This window comes from Stegostoma tigrinum, chromosome 27 (genome assembly GCF_030684315.1).
Source record: "Stegostoma tigrinum isolate sSteTig4 chromosome 27, sSteTig4.hap1, whole genome shotgun sequence".
Taxonomy (NCBI): Eukaryota; Metazoa; Chordata; class Chondrichthyes; order Orectolobiformes; family Stegostomatidae; genus Stegostoma; species Stegostoma tigrinum.
This window is the reverse complement of record NC_081380.1, coordinates 44,805,609-44,829,218: the sequence shown is the minus strand read 5'-3', so window position 1 is coordinate 44,829,218 and position 23,610 is coordinate 44,805,609. Positions and strand designations below refer to the sequence as shown.

The window sequence follows — 23,610 nt, the reverse complement described above, 5'->3', positions numbered from 1 at the left end:
TGCAAGAAACAGTTTACTATTTGTTTAAAATCCCCCAAAATTGAACCACCCCATTGGGCTTCACAATTGGTACAATCAGTTCTGCCCATTCCACAAACTGTACTGGTTTGATCATTACTTCTCTCTCTCGCCTCCTGGTTCCAGACTCTACTTTTGCATGCAAGACAAATGGCATTGGATGAGTCTTGCAGAATTGTGTAATTGCTTCCTGGTCAATATGCAAGGTAACCTTGTCTTCTTTGATAGTGCTTCGACCTTATTAAAAAACTTCTGGTTATTTAATTAGGACTTCACTCAGGCAGCCATTTTGTAATTGAAAAATGTTGAGCCAATCTAGGTGAATCTTTCTCAACCAATTTCACTCCATCAAGCTTAGGCCCACACCTTTTACTACAATCATTGGTAAATGAACCGGCTGCTTCTCATACGAGTCCAGAACTGAAGCTATATCCTTAATCTGTAAAGATTCCTTGGTGTAGGTTCTGGTCTAGCCAACATCTTCTGCAAACTTGAGGGTTGGAGTCTGGAGCAAAATTTATTAAAGGCTGATTCTGCAGTCACTAATACAGCTACACTGGTATCGCCCTTCATTAGACCTGGGTGACCATTTAACCATGTGTTTATTTTATTTTGGTTCTGGTTTCAATATTGTGAAGCAATTGAACTGCTCCAAGCCAGATATAGGTACACTTTTCAGGGTGTGCATTCTCCTGGATACCTGCCTATGAGTTCTCTTACTCAATTCAGGCCTCATTGGCCTTTTTTGCTCTCTTGAGTATGCATATCAGCAGAAACTACAATGCCTTACTGGCCCAGAAACTGAAGAAAATTCCAACCGTTTGACTGACGCTTAGCTTTTATTGGTTTTCTGTGGGCTGACATAGAGCCCCTCTGTTCTAGATATATCCTGAGTGAGGCTTTGCAACTACCTTCACTCAAGTGGTGTCCTTCAAACTCCATTGGCTGGTGAGAGTGTCCAGTTCCATCAGCGTACCTTGTAACTGTTATTCTCCTTTTGCTGCGTTTTCTAATGACAAATCTAGTTTTACTGCCTGTTTCAAGTCACAGTTGTGCTTCAGTTAGTAGGAGCTTTTGCATTGTTTTGCATTAATCCCACATACTAAACAGTCTGTCAGCATCTCATTAAGATATAAACCAAAGTCACATGGCTCTGCATGTTGTGTTAACCTAGTCAAAATCTCGACACAGATTGCCCTGGTTTCAAACTGTTGAGTAAAACTGGCTGCGTCTCAGAATTAGGGAAGCTTGGGTTTGAAATATTCCTTAATTAAATCCGTCAACTCTCGAAAGGTTTTAGTATCTGGTGCCTCAGGAAATGTTAGGCTCTGAAAAACTGAAAAAGCTGCAGGCTCCCAAGCTGTCAGCAGAATTGCTTATTGCTTTTCATTTGCCCCAATGTCATTTGCCCAGAAAAAATAATACATTCTTTTTGCATACTGGGCCCAAACTTCAGTGGCAGGATTGAACAAGTCAGGCTTTCCAAATAACAGAATGGTGCCAGAAATGCTTTCCTCAACTCAAAGATGATTGTTGCAAGCAAATTTCTTCAAGAGCGTGTTTTTTCTCTTGTCGCTACTGCAATAACTCCACAGAAGCTGGTATCCTGTCACCAAGTCACCCATTATTTATATATACATTATGCTTGACACTGGTCTGGCTTCCTCAGAATAGCTCTTAGAGTGAACAGAAACTCTGACACTCCTGTTTATATTTGTCACGTAGGGTTCCCTGTTTGGACCAGGTTAACAGCCCCAATCAGGGCCCTCACATTCTTTGAGGTCCACCTGTCTGACCTCATTACATTCACTACAGATACATTGGTTTTGGAATGGCTAGAGTTTAGAACAGCCATAGTCTTACCAAAATTTGAAAAGTGAAAAGATGAGAGATCGCACAAACTTGACTTGTATTCTCCTGCTTACTGGAGATTGAGACCTGACCTGTTTAAGGTGCTTAAAATATTAAAAGGATTAGATATGGAGAAAGTAATTGCTTAGGTGGCAAAATGACGTGTAAGAGACAAAACCTTAAATCTAGATCAAGTCTCTTCAGGAACCTAAATCAGGAACTACATTATGAAATTAACAGTTACAGAAATCTGGAACACTCCAGCCTGTATGGCAGTTTGAGCTTTTAAAACTAAACTAGACATATTTTAATGAGATTAGGACAGCAAAGGTAGAGTTAATCTGCAACATAAAATATTAATTTAATAATTTCATCATAACTTTGTGCAGTGATTCACCTGTGAAGTGAGATTAGATAAATTGAGGTAGTTTTCTTTAGAGCAGAGAAGTCTGGGGTGAATATTATTGAGGAGTATAAAGTTCTGAGAGGCATCCGCAGGGTAATTAGGGAGAAACTTTTCCTGTTAGAAGAAGGTCACTAACCAGGGGCAGAACTTTAAGGGAAGGAGTGAGAGGTTTAAGAAGGATATGAAAATTTCTCCTCCCAGAGAGTTCTGGGCGTCTAGAACTCCCTACCTGAAAGGGTAGCAGCGGTTGGAAGCCTCAAACCATAAATGAACTATTTAGATCAGGACTTGAAATGCCAAAGCATACAAGACTACTGGCCAAGTACGAGAAAATGTTTAACTGGAAAATTAGAACTTGGTGCTGTTTGATGACTGGCATAAAAATAATGGGCCAAAGGGCTCCTTTCAATGCTGAAAAATCTCTGAAATTGTGAACACATATTTAGACATAATTAAACAGCCACGCCATCTCTTTGTATCAGAAATAATGGGAACTGCAGATGCTGGCGATCCGAGATAATAAAGTGTGGAGCCAGCCAAGCAGCTCTATTGCCATCACTTTTCTCACTTCTCATAAAAGGCCATTTATATTAAATATTAGATTTTTTCATATTTCTGTTTCACCCTCGAATTCAATTGAATTAGATTTATTGTCATATGTACTCACATACAGTAAAAGTTTACAAGTGTCCACTAATGACACGATCTTAAGGATGAAGGTACCTAGGTACAGAATCTTAGTTACAAAGCAGAAAATATGGAAAACAAAGTTAAAAAGTTAAACATTACAGGCCTTCTTACTATAAGTGGAAAAACAAAGAAACACAGTTAACAGTTCAACAGCACAGTTCATGTGGCTGTGCTGGACTCATACTCCTCATAAGGTTTTAACCTTCTCCATTTCAGGCTCAACCTTGCCCCTGTCACTGCCCTGGGCTGCTTACTGGTGCCACCTTGCAGCAAACTCCCACTCTGACTGCCAGCTGACCTGGGTAGCCTACACCTACTCTCTCTGCTGGCTGCCCTGCACTGGCCGCTCCTGCTCTTGCCACTGGCCACCCCAGGCTGCCTGCTCTTGTTTTACATTTTCCCTCAGTGTCTTCTGTATTTCTCCTGAGCTGAACCTTTTTTTTTGCTTTAAAGATTATGAACTTTCCCATGCTTCTATTAATAAGGAAACACTTCATTTATTTATTTATGGGAGGTGGATGCTACTCGCTGCCCAGCATTTATTGCCTGTCTATAATTGCCTTCAGGAGGTGGTGCTCTGCCTTCTTGAACCGCTGCAATCCCACAATGCAATTTAGGAGGGAATTCCAGGATCTTTCAGCGACACTGAAGGAACGGCAAAAATTTCCAAGTCATGATAGTGAGATGCTTGGAGGGGAACTTGCAGATGGTGATGTTCCCATGCGTCTACTTTACTTATCCTTCTAGACAGGAGTGCTTGTGAGTTTGAAAGGTGCTGTCTAGGGATCTTTGATGAATTGCCCCTGTCACTGCCCTGGGCAGTCCATCTTATAGATAGTACATACTGATGCTACTGATCCTTGGTGGCGGAGGGAGTGGATGCTTGTGGATATCATGCCAATCAAGCAGGTTGCTTTGTCGTGGATGTTGTCAAACTTCTTGAGTGTTTACATGTGTGAGATTTGTATGTTGCTTTTACTATTTTAGTCTGTTAGTAGTAGTCAGGGCTACTTTGTTTGCATTGTTGTCAGAAGTAGTTTCTTGTGTTAGGTAAATTCAATTCTTGATTAGATAATTATGCATATGTTGAAACTTAAGTGTCTGTTTGTTGGAGTTTGCTGCATCAAACACTGGCTCAGGGTGCCAGAGAGCGTGGGATGGGATGTTAGTAGTTATCGTTCTAGCTGTTTTACTTTTCTGCTGTTGTACTCCCTTTAAAAATCTCTGCCTTGCCTTCTCCATCTTTTTTCTTTAAGCAGTCTTCCAATTGTTATTTCATGGTTTTGCTGCTAGTGAAGTATCTTGGAATATTTTTTCTAAATAAAAGGCAGAACATAAATCTATGTTTTTCTTTCCAGTGTGCATTTTCATTTATCAGGCTTATATGTTTGGGGTCGTTTTGGAGTTATTATCCTGATATCAAGGCGATTATATAACTTGCCGTTGAGAGTAACAGGGTGAAATAAACAGATAATGTTGTTTGACCTCAGTGGGGAGCAATAGTTTGGATATCAAAATTGAACTGATAGGGTAAGGGAAAACAGACTGGATTTTGTTTCTACACATTATCTGCAGGCCTCTGCTGCATGTCAAATCTGTTGCTGAAATGACATCTTCTTGTTTATAAAGCCAACTACAAAGTACTTCATTAACTGACGAGAGTTACACTTGCATTTGAAAAATTGAAATTGAAAAGAATGAATTCTGAGTTGAGTTTTAAATAAAACTCTATGAATGTTTTTCAGGAAACATTTTTAAAAGATTATAGTCCACAAAGGCATAATAAAGAATGTTGTGGTTGGTTGGCTTGCGACGCTGGTTTTTTGTTCCGCAGACGTTTCATTACCCTGCTGGGTAACATCATCAGTGTAGCAGGTACTGAACTTCAACAGTAACCATCCGAACACACACAAACAAAGCTGCGTACGAACACTATTTAAATGGGCAACAACACAGCAGCAACACAGCAACTATACCAAGAAGAAGAAGAAAACCTCTTCCTGGTTTCCAAAGATAATGGATATCCAAAAACCTGGGTCAGAAGATGCCTATACGAACAACATCAGGAAGACACTACACACCCCGACACATTCATCACACTACCCTACATCAGGAACACATCGGAACTAACCACAAATCTGCTACGACCGCTGGGCATCAGAGTGGCATACAAACTCACATCAACCCGAAGACAACTGCTCACTCGAACCAAAGACCCACTCCCCGCTATGGACAGGACCAATGTCATCTATAAAATTCCCTGCAGAGATTGTAAGAAACGCTACTTCAGACAAACAGGAGGGAAACGAACAAGAAGAATACACAAACACTAACTGGCTACAAAAAGACACAACCAAAACTCACTCATCTCTATCCACATAGATAAGGAGAACCACCAATTCGACTGGAACAATACCAAAATCCTGGGACAAGCTAAGCAGAGACAGGCACGGAAATTCCTTGAAGCCTGGTACTCCACAAAGAAAGCCAGCAATGAACAGGTAGAACTTGACCCCATATACACTTCACTGTGAAGGAAAACCAGGAGTGAAGCTCAGCAGACTCCTGAGTGTAAAAACAAGGCAGGAAATCACACTGGCATTTCATTGGTGGCTGCACTGATAATGTTACCCAGCACGGTAATGAAACATCTGTGGAGCAACAAACCAGCTCGGCGAGCCAATCAACCACAACTTCCACAACCTGAGCAACAAATCTACTCCAAAACCTTAGACATAAAGAATTTTGCAGAAGAAATGGGAACAAAGCATCATTTTGAATTGACTTTAAACTGGTGGAAATTAGAGAAATATAAAGACAATGTTAGCTTCAAAGAAGCTACTGTTGTAAGATATTGCCATTTTATCCCCACATACTCTCGAAGTACATACAGAATTGCATAAATCTAACCTTTTAATGTTTAGCCATTGTTATTTGTCAGTGAATTCGACCTTCAATCCTTGACTTCTTTGTTCTCTTTAAAGGTTCTAAAGCCATAATTTGCTTTCTGCATTCTTATTTAGTACCTTAACGTTATTTATTGTGCCATATAATCTGTTTTGAAATCCTTACCAGGGCATCTGTTGAATCACAAACATAGAAATAAAGGAATATTGAAAGTAGGAGTAGGAATGATGACACGAAGATTGGTGGAGTAGCAGACATAGAAGGTGACTGTCAGAGATTACAGCAGAATATAGATAGACTGGAGAGTTGGGCAGATAAATGGCAGATGGAGTTCAATCCGGGCAAATGCGAGGTGATGCATTTTGGAAGATCTAATTCAAGGGCAAACTATACAGTAAATGGAAAAGTCCTGGGGAAAATTGGTGAACAGAGAGATCTGGGTGTTCAGGTCCATTGTTCCCTGAAGGTGACAACGCAGGTTGATAGGGTGGTCAAGAAGGCATACGGCATGCTTTCCTTCATCGGACAGGGTATTCGTACAAGAGTTAGCAGGTCATGTTACAGTTGTATAAGACTTTGGTTTGGCCACATTTAGAGTACTGTGTACAGTTCTGGTCGCCACATTACCAAAAGGATGTGGACGCTTTGGAGAGGGTGCAGAGGAGGTTCACCAGGATGTTGTCTGGTATGGAGGGTGCTAGCTATGAAGAGAGGTTGAGTAGATTAGGATTATTTTCAATAGAAGACGGAGATTGAGGGGGGACCTGATTGGGGTCTACAAAATCATGAGGGGTATAGACAGGGTGGATAGCAAGAAGCTTTTTCCCAGAGTGTGGGACTCAATTACTAGAGGTCATGAGTTCAAAGTGAGAGGAGGAAAGTTGAAGGGAGATGTGCGTGGAAAGTTCTTTACACAGAGTGTGGTGTGTGCCTGGAACACGTTGCCAGCGGAGGTGGTAGACTCAGACACATTAGTGTCTTTTAAGATATGTTTGGACAGGTACATGGATGGGCAGGGAGCAAATGGACACAGACCGTTAGAAAATAGATGACAGGTTAGACAGAGGATCTCCCCAGAGGAGCTCAAACAGTTCATCCACTTCACCAACACCTTCCACCCCAACCTCAAGTTCACCTGGGCCATCTCCAACACATCCCTCACCTTCCTGGACCTCTCAGTCTCCATCTCAGGCAACCAGCTTGTGACTGACGTCCATTTCAAGCCCACAGACTGCCACAGCTACCTAGAATACACCTCCTCCCACCCACCCTCCTGCAAAAATTCCATCCCCTATTCCCAATTCCTCCGCCTCCGCCACATCTGCTCCCAGGATGAGGCATTCCACTCCCGCACATCCCAGATGTCCAAGTTCTTCAAGGACCGCAACTTTCCCCCCACAGTCGTCGAAAACGCCCTTGACCGCGTCTCCCGCATTTCCCGCAACACATCCCTCACACCCCGCCCCCGCCACAACCGCCCAAAGAGGATCCCCCTCGTTCTCACACACCACCCCACCAACCTCCAGATACAACGCATCATCCTCCGACACTTCCGCCATCTACAATCCGACCCCACCACCCAAGACATTTTTCCATCCCCACCCTTGTCTGCTTTCCAGAGAGACCACTCTCTCCGTGACTCCCTTGTTTGCTCCACACTGCCCTCCAACCCCACCACACCCGGCACCTTCCCCTGCAACCGCAGGAAGTGCTACACTTGCCCCCATACCTCCTCCATCACCCCTATCCCAGGCCCCAAGATGACTTTCCATATTAAGCAGAGATTCACCTGCACATCTACCAATGTGGTATACTGTATCCATTGTACCCAGTGTGGCTTCCTCTACATTGAGGAAACCAAGCGGAGGCTTGGGGACCGCTTTGCAGAACACCTCCGCTCGGTTCGCAATAAACAACTGCACCTCCCAGTCGCGAACCATTTCAACTCCCCCTCCCATTCTTTAGATGACATGTCCATCTTGGACTCCTGCAGTGCCACAATGATGCCGCCCGAAGGATGCCGGAACAGCAACTCATATTCCGCTTGGGAAACCTGCAGCCCAATGGTATCAATGTGGACTTCACCAGCTTCCAAATTTCCCCTCCCCCCACTGCATCCCAAAACCAGCCCAGCCTGTCTCTGCCTCCCTAACCTGTTCTTCCTCTCACCCATCCCTTCCTCCCACCCCAAGCCGCACCTCCATTTCCTACCTACTAATCTCATCCCACCTCCTTGACCTGTCTGTCTTCCCTGGACTGACCTATCCCCTCCCTACCTCCCCACCTATACTCTACTCTCCACCTATCTTCTTTTCTCTCCATCTTTGGTCCGCCTCCCCCTCTCTCCCTATTTATTCCAGAACCCTCACCCCATCCCCCTCTCTGATGAAGGGTCTAGGCCCGAAACGTCAGCTTTTGTGCTCCTGAGATGCTGCTTGGCCTGCTGTGTTCATCCAGCTTCACACTTTATTATCTTAGACAGAGGATCTTGATCAGCGCCGTCTTGGAGGGCCGAAGGGCCTGTTCCTGTGCTGTAATTTTCTTTGTTCTTTTTCTTTGTTTTGTTTGATCAACCATGCTACAGCATTCAAAATGATCTCAATCTTAACTCTATTCTCACAGTCTCTCCCTTTATCCTTTGGTGTCTTTTGAAATATACCTATTACTTTCTTAAATATATTCAGAGACTTGGCCTCCACAGCTTTATGTGATAGAGAATTCACTACCATCTAAGTGAGGAGATTTCTTCTCATCTCAGTCCCAAGTTACCTATCTGTGTCCTGAGACCATAATACCTTGCTCTGGACACCCCCCCCCCCCCCCCCCCCCCGCCACCCCCAATGGAAGTACAATCATTGCTGTATGCAGCCTCTCCAACCCTGTCATAATTTTGTATGTTTGAACAAGATCCCCACTCTAAATTCAGTGAAATCCAAGTCGTCCTAATCTGCCCTCATATGACAATCCTCTGCCTTCTCAGGAATCAATCTGTTGGCCTTTCTGTACACCCACTCTATGGCAATTATATCCTTTCGTGGGTCAGGAGGCCACAACTGCACACAATGCTCCAAAAGTGGTCTCACAAAACCCTCGACAACAAAGTGTGGAGCTGGATGAACACAGCAGGCCAAGCAGCATCTTAGGAGCACAAAAGCTGACGTTTCGGTCCTAGACCCTTCATCACGTTTTCTGATGAAGGGTGTAGGCCCGAAACGTCAGCTTTTGTGCTCCTAAGATGCTGCTTGACCTGCTGTGTTCATCCAGCTCCACACTTTGTTATCTCAGATTCTCCAGCATCTGCAGTTCCCATTATCTCTGATCACCAAAACCCTATACTGTTTCAGTATGGCTTCCTTGTCCCTGTACTAAAATCCTTTTACAATAAAGCCAATGTATTGTTTAACTTTGGACAAGGAGACCCAGTTTCCTGTGGGCACGAATCTTTCACCATTTATACAACGTTATGCTATTTTGTTTGTCCGCCCGAAGTGAATAACTTTACACTGATCTACTTCTTACTGCATTTGCCATGTATATGCCTACACAGTCAAATAGCTTAAAATTGCCTTGAAGCTTGATAACATCCTCCCCACCACTGTCAATCTTTCCTAGTTTTGTGTCACAGCAGACTCAAAAATTCCAATTGATTCCCTCATCCAAATCATTCATATGTGCCTGTTGTAAATAGCTAAGAGCCAAACATCAGTCCCACTACTTACTACTTACACCTTGAAAAAGATCATTCACTCCTACTTTGTTTCCTGTCTGCTAACAAATTATCAACCCATTCTAGTATATTAGAAAACTATTTTTCACAATAACGTATTAGGTGGGACTTGATCATAGATTTTCCAAAAATCCAAATACACCGCATTCAATATTCTACCTCATCTATTTTACTCATTACAGACTTAATAAAACACGTGAGTTTATCAGACATATTTTCCAAGTTGACTTTTTTTCATCCCATTGATAATTTCTATGTGCCCTGAATGACATTCTTTACAATAGAATCTACCATTTTCTCTACTATTAATCATTGGCTAATTGGTCTGTAATTCCTTATTTTCTCCCTCTTACCTTTTGTAGATAGTGAGGTTACATTTTTTCACTTTAATATGTCAAGACTGTTCAAAACTTTTAGAATTTTTGAAGATAAGAACCAGAGCATTTACTATTTCCATAGCCACCTCCTTTAGTACTCTGGAATGTAAATTATCATCTCTGGGGATTTATCAGCGTTTTTCCCATTAATTTCTGCAATGCATTTTTAAAAAATTGGTACTAATTTCCTTCAGTTCCTCCTCACCATACCTGAGGTTCTTTGTCATTTCTGGGAAGATACTTATGGTTTCTTCGCTGAAGACAGAACTAAACTTGTCATTTAATTGTTCTGGCATTTCCTCGTTCTCCATTATTAATTCTCCAGTTTTGGACTGTTGGTGGTCTACATTTTTATTGCTAAACTTTTTCCTCTTTATTAGTTATAGAACATTTTTGCATCGTAATTATGAATCAGATTCCAGAAGTTTGCACAAGAGTGGCTTTGATTATTTTCCTTTAAAAATTTTCTCTTCAGTTAGCATGTAAATATTACAATATGCGAGGGAAAACTGTCAAAACTTTGCATCAGAGATAATGGGAACTGCAGATGCTGGAGAATTCAAGATAACAAAGTGTGGAGCTGGATGAACACAGCAGGCCAAGCAGCATCTTAGGAGCACAAAAGCTGATGTTTCGGCCTAGACCCTTCGTCAGAAGTCTAGGCCCGTAACGTCAGCTTTTGTGCTCCTAAGATGTTGCTTGGCCTGCTGTGTTGTCAAAACTTTGCATCCTGTTTATTGGTCAGTCATCCCCAGATCAATGTCTTGGTATATAATCTTTGCTGTTTTGAAGCTGGTGTACTTCTCCATGTTTTCAAATTTATCTATCCCTCACTGTAACCTCTTCTATTCCTACAATTGCCTGAGATCTCCACACTTCTCCACTTCTGGTCTCTTGCCCAGTTCTGATTATAATTGATTCATCAATGGTGGTTGGGCATTATGGTATTCTATAAATGTAAGTTGTTTGTTAAAGCATGACTGGCTTTGTACCGGTTTCTGTAAGGATGTTAGGTGACCTGTAATGCATGTATGTGAAGATAATCTTGGCTTTGTGAAGCAGTTGATTAGTGAGGGGTTTTGAGGTAATTACAGCATATCCTGTATCAGAATGGTCACATTTAAAAGATGCTATTGATGTAAGTAAAAATATGAAAAATACTATCAATCTTCATAGACACAAGCTGCAGTTTTTGACAACTAGTTCTTTTGCCAAGCAGCCTGTCAGTCTTTAATGACTCAGAGATTGATCTCGTACACAAGAATAGATGGAAATATTTCCACGTTTATCTGATGGTGTAATTCAACAAGAAACTAACACTTAATGCATTCACTCTGTCTCTCCTACTGTTTTTATCTTGCTGATTCATTCAGCCATGTCACCAAATAAAAAAAACTATAGTGCAGAAAAATACTACAACTTTGTCTATTACAATGGATTGCTATCTGCTCAAACACCATTTTGTGTGTTTTATAATAGAATTTGAATGAATGAATGATTCATTTATTGTTATTTGCATTTTACATTAAATAATACATTGAGAACAATGAAAAGCTTCAACAGTCGCCCCAATCAGATACCGTAGCTTATGTATATCAGAAATGAAATTTCTCTGTATATACTTAATTACCTTAGTTTGTGTATAATTAGATTGTTCTCTGTTTACAGAAGTACCCTACAGTTTGTGTTATTATAGATGGAGCTCACTGCACATATTCAAGTATCACAGTATGTGAAAATTGTAGTGGAACTTCTCCATCACATACTCAACGAAAAGCATTATTGCTGTTTAACCTTGCATGCGTTGACTGTTTTCGCCACTCAGTCTAAATAAGGTGTTGAGTTCAGTTGGCTGAGTGCATAAAGTGTCTGAGCTATGTATATTCTTTTGTTCTGAGATGTGAAGATGCTCCGTTAAAATGCAAAAACAAAATCATCTAATCTTGTATTGAGGCTGAGACTATCCGTAAGGCAGCTACTGGGAACACAACAAGCTTTTTTTCATTAATCCCCCAAAGTAAGGCTTCCATTGAAGTGTGGATATGGTAGGTCTTTATTATTAGAACTGATTGGGAAAATGGGATCCTTGTCATGTGTCTGGGTGCTAGTTTGTATGTGTCACTAAGACTTAAAAGATTCGGTGTAGACTATTCTCCACATCCCCCATCTGCTAAATACGGCATTCATAGTAATATGACAATCATATAGCCAAACATCTATCAAAGGTAACTGATTAAAATTTCTGTCTTTGCAAAGCTTGCGGGCACAGATTTAAATGCACATGACAGTGAATGCAGTTTTTTTTTGCCTGCTGTGCATGACTGGAATTTTTGTTGAGATTTTTATCACAGCCGGCTTTTAGTTAAGTAGAGACTGTATTGAAATCCAGACTGAAGTTGGTGCTTGGCCATGGTTCATAGCTGAGTGACAGACTCTTTGATCAAGTCATTCGGTGCAGTGGCATGTCACTATTAATCTGATCCCTAGTCTGTCTCCCTATCTACATTTGTAGGCTCTGTTTAGATGGAGTTTTTCACTCCCCTCTGTATAATTCGGGTTGATTACAGACTCATGGCTGATCTGAATTAAAGGGGAATCCTGTAGTATTGTAACTTGCAAGTGAGCTGAAAGATTTCCTATGAACAGGAGACTGTTGCTTAAACTAGACATCTGCACTTGAGTTTCAGTCCTAATTTCATATTGTCATCGTGGTTCAGTGAAACCAGAATCAAATTGGAACTTCTCCTGATGGCACAATTGGTGAAATCATTGCCTGCTGGAGCAATGAGACACATAATGAGAACCAGGTATAATATCTAGTTTGTTCTCATTTTAGGGTTTCTGGTTGGAGATATTCTCAGAGTGTCATCACATGATCTCCACCATCCAACCAACCCACCCCCAAAAAATTCTGACATTGGTCATCCAACAGCCACATCAGAAAATGCAGAAAGAAAAATACAATAGCCCAGTCATTTTTCTCCTGAGTGTTGCCTACAGTAATGCCTTAGAGATTAATTGTTAATTCTTAGAGGCTTCATGGTACTTCTGGAAGATTGAGGAATAGCATCTCCAGCTGAGTTAGCCATCATAAGGGTTGTGACAATATTTCTTGGGAACATTTGATCATGTTCCTGATGCTGATTACAGTGCCATGAACTTACTTGAAAGCTTGAATGTGTGTGTAAATGGATGAACGGATGGATGTTGAACTCAACTGACTTGCATGTCCAGCATGATGACCAAGCTGTCACTATCCACTAGATAGTATACTTGAAAAATGGTTCTGTAAAATGCTACAATATCAAGAGATTTTTACAGCTATCCGAACTCAAGAGGAAAGACATGAAGGGAGTAGTATTACTTTTTACAGTGTAAAAAGTCCTGAAAGTAACTACCCTGTAGGTTTAATATCACTACAATACTCAAATGTACCACAGAATCCTTTGTGCACTATGATGTTACATTGGAACTCTTTACTCACTAGCCAGGACAAATTCAACTTCTGACACTAACAAGTTATGAGGTGACAGGTAAGGTTAATGTAACAGACATGTTGGACTCTGATGAAGGGTCGAGGCCCGAAATGTCAGCTTTTGTGCTCCTGAGATGCTGCTTGGCCTGCTGAGTTCATCCAGCCTCACACTTTGTTGTCTTGGATTCTCCAGCATCTGCAGTTCCCATTATCTCTGATCTCATGTTGGACTCTGTTAACTCTTCTGAAATTTGGAACACAGCCATTACCACTAATGACATCAACAGCAGGGATTTATTTCTCAGCCTTAGGAAAAGCAGCCCATTGTGCCTCATTGCTGTGCAATCAAAAAAGCGTACCAGCCTTGAAAAGTAGTGTTGGGAGGGTTTTGAAAATATTGATTTTGTAAAATATCTTAAAGGAAGGGAAAGCAAAAGAGTCACTGATCCAGGAAATTGCAATGTGTGGAACCAAGAAAACTGAAGACTTAACTCCACATCCGTCCTATTGAAACACTCTTGACAGCGGTCCTCTGGTTCTTTTTCGAGAGACAGGTCTGGCTCTTCCATTTAATGTACAGCTTAGTGAGTATGTTTGCGTTGCAATTTCAATTGGTACCAGTGATTTCTACCTCCTGGTTGTGTGTTTGAAAGCCAAAGTCCAATGAGGTTATATCCGTGTTAAGAATGGTTGTTGTAATGATGCATACATACCAATTAAATCTACCTTCCAGGAAGCTACAGGATGATCTTTCATTCATCTGTGTTATGATCACCTGTGGGTTATTTTGTTCGTGTGAAAAAGTGTGGCCTATATCAAAGTTGCTAAGAGTGAGATTCCATTGCTCATTTGTATCACTAGATTGAGTTATTTCTGCCATACACTGAACTGCATGTGATTGCTTTTTGGGGGAGTGAAACTACATCACTTAACAATGAATGAATCTTTGTTTGAGAAGCACTTAATGTACAGAATGAGTTCACAAAGAGAATTGACTAAGTGTTTTGAAACTAAGCATGCAACTTGACAAATGGATGAAAATCTGAAGTGGGGCCTTGAGTGTGGAGTTGTTGGTAAACAACAAAATGTCCCCAACCTCACTCTTATCCTGGATTACCTGCTTTGTAAAATTTATGGCAGCCTTGAGTGGGATTTTCACTCTGGGTTAATGGGAACTGCAGATGCTGGAGAATTTGAAATAACAAACACTGATGAAAGGTCAAGGCCCGAAACATCAGCTTTTGTACTCCTGAGATGCTGCTTGGCCTGCTGTGTTCATCCAGCTCCACACTTTGTTATCTCTTTTCACTCTGGGTGTCTGATGTCCAATGTTAGGCTCAAATGAGAGTCAGAAGCCAATAGTACATAGGGAACAGTCACTCATCTGTGATTTTCCCAAAATAGCTAGAGGTTAAACATTGTCATTTGGTTTGATAATTAACCATTTTCTACAATACTTCATGTCCATCTCTCACTATCAGAGCGAGACAATTGCTTGTACATAGCTTGAGGCACACTGCTTTGCAAGCAGGACAAGTCAAGTAAACAAGCCTTCATGAATCACCCCATGGTACAAGAATTGCACCTATACTGTTTGTGTTATTCTGCATCACACTCTAGCCATCTGAATATGAACTCACCGAGCCCCAATTAAGGATAATGGACAAATTTTAAAATGTCCTTAAAAACCAGGCTACTGTTGTGGGTGAAGAGCCCTTCCAAAAGAACCTTTTCAAAGGACAGACTGCAACTACAGGTGAAACCAGGCAGGCCATAAGTACTTCCAAACCAGTCAGGAGCACTGGTTCCCCAGTCTCCAGGGACTACCACTGTTCTCTGAGGCTTACAGGTACCCTGGAATTTAATTAGTCTTCAGCTGTGTAATATTAATATGTAGATAACAATTATGCTTTTGCATTCTTGGAAGCCAAGCTCCAAATTATTATCAGGGCCTCCGTAGAATCATATGAGAGAATGGGCCTTGGGCTAAACATTTGGAAGACGAAGACACTGCTTGCTCCCACCATATAACACTGACCACCAACTGTCAAGACCCATGGCAAGCCACTGGACAATGTGGATCAACTCCCATATCTTCACTGTGATTTGGACAAGTTGAATGAGTGGACAAATACATAGTAGATGATCTATAATGTGGATAAATTTGAGGTCATCCACTTTGCTAACAAGAGCATGAAGGCAGATTATTATCTGAATGGCAATAGATTAGGAAAGGGAGACCTGCAAAGATAGCTGGGTGTCTTTGTATACCAGTTACAGAAACTAAGCATGCAGGTGCAGCAAGCAGTGAAGAATGCAAATAGTTTGTCAGCCTTCATAATGATAAGATTTGAGTAGAGGAGCAGGATGACGTTCTGCAATTGCACAGAGCTTTGGTGAGACTGCACCTGGAATATTGTGTCCTGTTCTTGTTTTGTTTTCTGAGGAAGGATGTTCTGGCTATGGAGGGAGTGCAGGGGAGAATCTCCAGACTGATTCCTGGGATGGTAAGACTGAAATATGAAGAGAGGCTAGATTGACTGGAATTATAAAAACTGAAGAACTGTGGATGCTGTAAATCAGAGATAAAAACAGAAATTGTTGGATAAGCTCAGCAGGTTTGGCAGCTTTTGTGGAGAGAAATTAGATTTAACATTTCTGGTCAAGTGACCCTTCCTCAGAACTACCTGAAAGGAAGAGAAAAAGGTTTTTGTTAGCATGCTGAATGAGTGTGACAGCGTGAATAGTGGAAGGTTTTCCTGATAATCAGGGAGCCCAGAACTAGGTAGAAGGGCCAGAAGAAGGGTCCCGTCCTGAAACGTCAACTTTCCTGCTCCTCTGATGCTGCCTGGCCTGCTGTGTTCCTCCAGCTCCACACTTTGTTATCTCTGACTCCAGCATCTACAACTCTTACTATCTCTGAGTCCAGAACTAGGATTCACAGTTTAAGGATACAGGTTAGAGACCAATGCCAGTAAGACTGAGAAGAAGAACAAACAAGGAGAGGTTACTGAACTCAGCAAGTCTAGTGATCTGAATTGTGTTTGTTTTGACGTGAGGAGTATTACAGGTAAGGCAGATGAATTTTGAGCTTGGATTAGTGCATATAACTGCAGTGTTGTAGCTATTACAGAGATTGGGATTAGAGAGGGACAAGGCTGGCAGCTTAATGGTTTGAGATTTACATGTTTCAGGTGATTTAGGGATGCAGGAGAGGTGGGGGAGTTACGTCATTGATTGGACAGGATATTATAGCTGTACAGAGGGAGGACACGTTGGAGGGCTTATCCAGAAAGGCCATATGGGTAGAGTTGAGGGATAGGAAGGATGGAATCACCTTGAAGGGGTTGTATGACAGGCCTTCCACTAGTCAGCAGGTGATAGAGGAAAAATGTAAAAACAATAAGATTGTTGTGGAGGGTGATTTCAACTTCCCCTGTAATGACTGGGACTCTTATGGCACCAGGGGCTTGTACAAGGAGGAATTTGCTAGAGCATCCAGGAAAGTTTCTTGAAGCAATATGTAAATAGTCCAAATGGGGAAAGGACCATACGAGACCTGGTATGGGGGAATGAGCCTGGCCAGGTGATTGAAGTTTCATAGGGGTGCATTTCAGGAACAGTGACTATAATTCTGTTAGATTTAATTTACTTATGGGCAAAGATAAGAGTAGTTCTCGGGTGAAAAGTATTAAAATTGGGAGAAGGCTAGCATCGACAATATCAGGCAGGAACCGGGGAATGCAGACTGGGGGTGGCCACATCCCATAAACACATCCTTGGCAAAGCAAATTCAGTAAAGTAGATTGTCTGACATGCAATTCGAGCAGCAGGGAGAGAATCCTCAGCTTTTAGCTGTTACAGAGAGAGGAAAAACAGCTTTCACATCCAGCTTCAAGACCCCAACAGCAGCTGCTACTGAAAGCTAAAACTAAAAATAAATCCTGGTTCTTTGGGAGCTTGACCCCACCCTTTCAGGTTGCCACTATTGTTCCAACTTTAAAGAAAAAGCCTCAAGGCTTCACTGCTGTTAACATTTTTGGCTTTGGAGCAGACTGCTGATCACCTCTGTCTCAAATTTTCTTCATTAAAAAAATCAGGACAAAATACACCTCTTAAAGCATTATCACAATCCTGATTTTTAATAGAGCTGTGATGCTTTGGGTAGCATGAGAAGTTGGTAGTTCAGGAGGTAGGATATGTCATTTGAAGATGTATTTACTGACCTTGACCATGCATGTGAGGTGAGGCACTGGGAATTCAGACCAGTGGCCACTTGCTTTCCTCATGTGAAAACACTACCCAGCTCCTCATTTCTATCTCTATCGCTTAACGTCTTCAGCATTGTGCATTCCTCCAACCAGCTCATTCCTCCATTGTGGACTCCTTCCTTCTAGCAGACACTTCTAACTCAGTGCTGTCCCCTTTAGAAGTGCTGATTAGCTGCAACCTATGCTAACCTTGCAAGCTTTTGGGTCCCCTTCTGTGCATGCAGCCAACTCAGCTTTTTCAGTACTGTCTAGAATCTGTAATTATGATGATAAGCAAGGAATTTTACATGATGTATCTGCCTGCAACACCCAACGGGTTATGGAGTAATTTAACATTGTGATTTCTACGCTTAAAAATAGGCTTTGTGGAATTTCTGTTTCTAGATTTTATATTTAGTTGCATAAAGCACAAAGAACGCTGTTCTTTATAGACGTTACATATAGAACATTTCACGCAAACTCTTTGGTAGAGGGAATATAATCAGCCTGTACCAAAAGCATCCTGTAAATGCTTTTAGGGATTATCGAACCCTGAATCCTGGCTGCTGTTCAGTTGACAGCACATTGAAGTGTAAATGCATATCACATCAGGTGTACTAAAGGTTCAATACCTCCAGCTCTCCAGTCTTCTGCTGAGATTCAGAGTTCCCTTTACTGCCTTGTTGATAACTTGAGACATCAAACATATGCATGTGATTGCATTGAATGATTTGAGTCTCAAATGGCCTTTCATTCACTGTTGCAAAGTCTTTGCTGTTGAATCTGCCATCTATGGTATCACGTCTTTTGGGGACTGATCACTCAGGACATTTAACTTCTTCATTTATTATTATACTTCTTCACTGTAGACATCATTGCTTTCTCATTTTTACATGTTCAGAGAAAAGAAAGAGAAAACTTCACACTTAAAGAGTACCTTTCACAATTACAATATTTCCCAATGTCTTTACAGCCAGTGAAATACTTCTAAATTGTTGTCACTGTTGTAATGTAGGAAACATGACATTAGTGCACAGCAAGATCCCACACACAGCTGTATGAATGAAGGATAAGTAATGCCATGAGGGAACTGGAGATAACTGATCTTCAGAATAGAACCATTGGATACTTTACATCCTTCTGAGACCACCTGAGGGAGTTAAGATTTTGATTTAATGTCTTACGCGAAAGTCTATACTTCTAACACTATCAGTATTGTTCGGAGGTGTCAGCCTAGATTTTCATGCTCAAATTCTTTAGAAGGATTTGGGTCTATAATCTTTTAACTCAGAGGTAAAAGTGCTCCCTGCTGAAGCACAGCTGATAAGTATGTGTTGAAGCTCAAACTGCCTGCCAGAGTCATAGAGTCATACTGCGTGGAAACAGATTCTTTGGCCCAACTTGTCCATTCTGACCAGTTTTCCTAACCTGAACTAGATCTATTTGCATGTGTTTGGCCCATATTCCTCTAAACCTATCCAATATATGTTACTGACCAAATGTCTTTTAAATGTTGGAATTCTACTTGCTTCTACCATTTTCTCTGGCAGCTCGTTCCAAATACGCAGCACCCTCTGTGTGAAAATGTTGCCCTTCAAGTCCCTTTTAAATTTTCCTCTCTCACCTTAAACCTAATCACTCTAGTTCTGGACACCCCTACCCTTGGGAAAGGACCTTGGCTACTCACCATATCAATTCTCCAGCTGTAGGAAGGAAGGATGTTATTAAGTTGGAAAGGGTGCAAAAATGTTTTACAAAACTGCAAGACTGGAGGGTTTGAGTTATAAGGAGAAGCTGGATAGGCTGGGCCTTTTTCCTGTACAGCATAGGAGGTTGAAGGGTGAACTTATAGAGGTTTTTAAATCAGGAGGGGGTTAATAGCATATGTGGAAAATCATGGCAATGAACATCCCTGCTATTTTTTGACATTTTCCTGATGTGAAGGCTTTAAACTAGAAATTCATGTTCAGCAAAAGTGACTCCCTTTATTCTTCTTTCGGGCATTTGAATATCGGGGCAATGCTATTTTATTATTCTTCCAATGCATTCAAACAACATCATATTACATCAAAACGTCTCTCAGCTCTTCACATGGCTCAATTACTTTTGTTAAGTAGGAAAGTCTAATTAATTCAGTTAGAATGATGGAATTATACAGCCAAGTCATTCATCCCAACTTGCCTATGAAGGATTTCTTCGAAAGTGTAATGGGAATAATATTGAAGCTCTAATTTCTGTGTTTGTGTTGTAGGTGCAAGATATTTGCTTCAGCCAGGACTGTCGCTGGGTAGTAATTAGCACACTCCGGGGTACGTCGCATGTGTTTCCAGTAAATCCTTATGGTGGACAGCCTTCTGTTAGAACACACATGTCTCCCCGTGTGGTGAATCGCGTGAGTCGATTCCAGAAGAGTGCTGGGCTGGAAGATATAGAACAGGAGCTGTCGACCAAACAGGGTGGGCGCTGCAGTCCAGTGGCAGGCCTCTCAAGCAGCCCCTCTGGGTCACCACTTCACAGTGAGTATCGAATCCTTTTTCATATATCAGGAGATTGCATTCAAGTGGTAATAAGTTTTTCTTAACCATCAGCCTTGAAGTTCATCCATGCTTTTACTATCACATCTACACCAACTAGATACTTCCAAAGTACATTGACCAGAAAAAGACTATTTCTGATAACAAATGAAATGTGTTTTCCTCTGTCCTTGCTGCAGGAGATAGTCGTCCACAATTTTCTCTCTCCTATAATTTATTAGCTCATGTAAAATGTTAATGAATTAATTGGAGACCTTGCAAACTTATTTTGCAGTGAATTAATTTTTGGCCCAAAGTAATGTTGCTGCAGGGAATTGTGAACTCCACTATCATACAACATTTACTTAAATAACAGTTTCACAGTTTCTGGTGGACTCTTTCCCACCCTAGTGTACATATGGGTGTATTGAGAATCATGAAAGTTTGTCTACAGAGAGACCAATGTTCTGCATATATATATATGTGCAATAACTTGGCAGTAATTTTTGGCAAGTTATGTTTTATGCAATTATTTCTTTCATCATTTTATGTTTCTTTCTTTGCCAGTACTTTCCCTCATTATTCTTAGTCACTGCTGCATGGTTTTATATGGTTTAGATAATATTTACAGCACAGAAACTGACCATTTGACCTAACAGTCGCAGAAATGCTTCTACCTCTCATACTTCATCCAATCTCATCAATATATAATTCTAACAATACACAGTTGTGCAGTCAGATAGCGTTATTCATGATTGAAATGAGAAAGGAGATACTTGATTTGATTTATTTGCATATGTATTTATTACAAATAAAGTGAAAAATGTTGTTTAGTGTTGGAACTCTCTGGTGCCATTTTAAAACACAGAATATAAAGCCAGGAAAATAAAACAATAGAGTTCACCTTATAGCCTTATCTCAATAAAGCTAGGTGGACTTTGGAACAGCTACCACCTATGAGCCTGCATTTGGACTCCTGCCTACCATTGCCTTGAGTCCCTCTTGCTAAACTGACTGCATTGTTGCAACTGTGCTTCACCATGCTGCTGCCGATGGAAGACTTGTCACTGTTGGGGCGGCATGGTGGCACAGTGGTTACCTCTGCTGCCTCACAGCACCAGGGACCCGGGTTCAATTCTAGCCTCGGGCGACTGTCTGTGTGGAATTTGCACATTCTCCCCGTGTCTGCGTGGGTTTCCTCCGGGTGCTCTGGTTTGCTCCCACAGTCCAAAGATGTGCAGGTTAGCTAGATTGGCCATGCCAAATTGCCTGCAGTGTTCAGGGAGGTGTAGATTAGGTGGGTTATAGGGGGATGGGATGCTCCGAGGTTTGGTGTGGACTTGTTGGGCCGAAGGGCCTGTTTCCACACTGTAGGGATTCTATATGATTCACAGTCTGGTGCCATCTTGCTTTCACCAATGCCATCACCGCCCTGAGTTCATGCTGGGCCAACCTTGTCGATATAGCCGCCGCTGCTGGGACTGAATTTGCCATTGTCGCTGGCATGCCATCAGGCGCCTGGGCCTAGCTGTGGACCTGGAGCTTTGGCTCAGCCTGCGAGACAGGACCAGGGGATTAAGCCTGGGACTGGTCGCTGTTCGATTTCCAGGCGATCTCAGGCTTGGGTGGAGTCATGTCTGCTTTGTCCTGGTGTTGCAGTCACTGCCACAAGATGCCCTTTCTCCTTGGTCATTTACTTGGCGACCATCATCACCCACCATTCCATTCAGTGTATACTCTCGCAAATGCCGCTTCTGCAACCGAGGCGAACAACTAAGAGAAAAGACTTAAAAGAAAGAGAAAGAAAAAGGAAGAAAAGGCTAAAAATGGAAAACAAGTTGAGGTGGACAAGCCCTGGGCTCAGTAGCTAAAACACTGTTACTGTGCCACTGCAACCTTGGGATTTCATGAAAACCAAGAGAACTGCTGTAAATCAGGAACAAAAACAAAGTTGCTGGAAAAGCCCTACAGGCCTGGCAGCATCTGTGAAGGAAAAAACAGACTTAATGTTTCGGGTCCAGTGACCCTTCCCAGAAATGAGGAAGTTCTGAGGAAGGGTCACTGGACCTGAAATGTTAACTCTCTTTTTCCTTTCGCAGATGCTGCCAGGCCTGCAGGGCTTTTCCAGCAACTTTGTGTTTGTGCTGTGATTTCATGTGGTGTTTACAGATACAATGGTATTTGGTTGTATTGTTCTTACTTGTTGATACTTTGGGGCTTATGCTTTTAAACGCCTCCACTCATAGCCACTCATTTCAGTGGTTTGTTTTTACTGCCTTGGTTTACAAGAAAGGCATGGTTGCGTCATCTGCTGTAGGATAGCCTGCAAACAAAATCTGAGTAAGAGCCATGCTTCCTCTAACTCTAAGACCAGTAGAGTGTTATCTCTATGCTACTAGATCTCTCCAGGGGGTTATGTTCACAAAGCAATTGACCCTGACTACATTTGCAAGAAGCAATATCACAAACACTTTTCAGCAAAGATGAAGCATCATATAAATCTGGCACAAAGCTTTCATCAAGTGGCAAAGTATTGTAGATAACAACCAAGTAAGAATACAGCTCCCTACACTCAATCCCACATGTAGATAATGTTCAAAACATCACTATGCTATTAACATGTTTATGCGGCATTTCAAAGTGTCAGAATTATTAGAAGAGGAAACTCTGGCTCTTTGGTTCTTAGCATTGCAAGGGTGTAATTCGTCAAAATTTGACATCAAGATCAAAATTCGCCTTGCCCCAATTTAGAACTTGAACCTGTGGACCAGTTTTGTCCTTCTCCATATCTACTTTAAAGTCAATAGAAATATGGTAATTGGTCCCAAAGTGCTCCTCCACTGTCACCTCAGTCACCTGTCGTGACCTATTTCCCAAATGTAGTTGGAGTTTTGCCCCTTCCCGAGTAGGACCCAGTATGTACTGCTTGAGGAAACTTTCCTGAATGCATTTAACAAATTCCTTCCCATCTAAGCCCTTAACACTCTGGCAGTCCTAGTCTATGTTAGAAAAATTAAAATCCCCTACTATTAAGATACATTTGGACAGGTACATGGATGGGCAGGGAGCAAATGGACACAGACTGTTAGAAAATAGATGACAGGTTAGACAGAAGATCTTGATCGGCACAGGCTTGGAGGGCCGAAGGGCCTGTTCCTGTGCCGTAGGTTTCTTTGTTTGACAGTTGTAAAAGCCCATCTGGTTTTAGCAGTTGAAACATGACAACCCTAATTAGAACATAGAACATTACAGCACAGTACAGGCACTTCGGCCCTCGATGCTGTGCCGACCTGTCATACCGATCTGAAGCCCATCTAACCTACGCTATTCCATGTACGTCCATATGCTTGTCCAATGATGACTTAAATGTACTTAAAGTTAGCGAATCTACTACCG

General features: G+C 41.7%; 1 protein-coding gene across 2 annotated transcripts in view; it reads left to right on the top strand.

The window, feature by feature from the left end:
• bcas3 (BCAS3 microtubule associated cell migration factor) overlaps window positions 1-23,610 on the top strand; it is a 1,086,700-nt gene that overhangs the window by 406,358 nt on the left and 656,732 nt on the right. For both annotated transcript variants that reach the window (XM_059655421.1, XM_059655420.1), the window contains exon 15: window positions 19,953-20,217. In XM_059655421.1, the coding sequence (XP_059511404.1) occupies window positions 19,953-20,217 (265 nt within the window). The remainder of the gene's footprint in view (window positions 1-19,952; window positions 20,218-23,610) is intronic.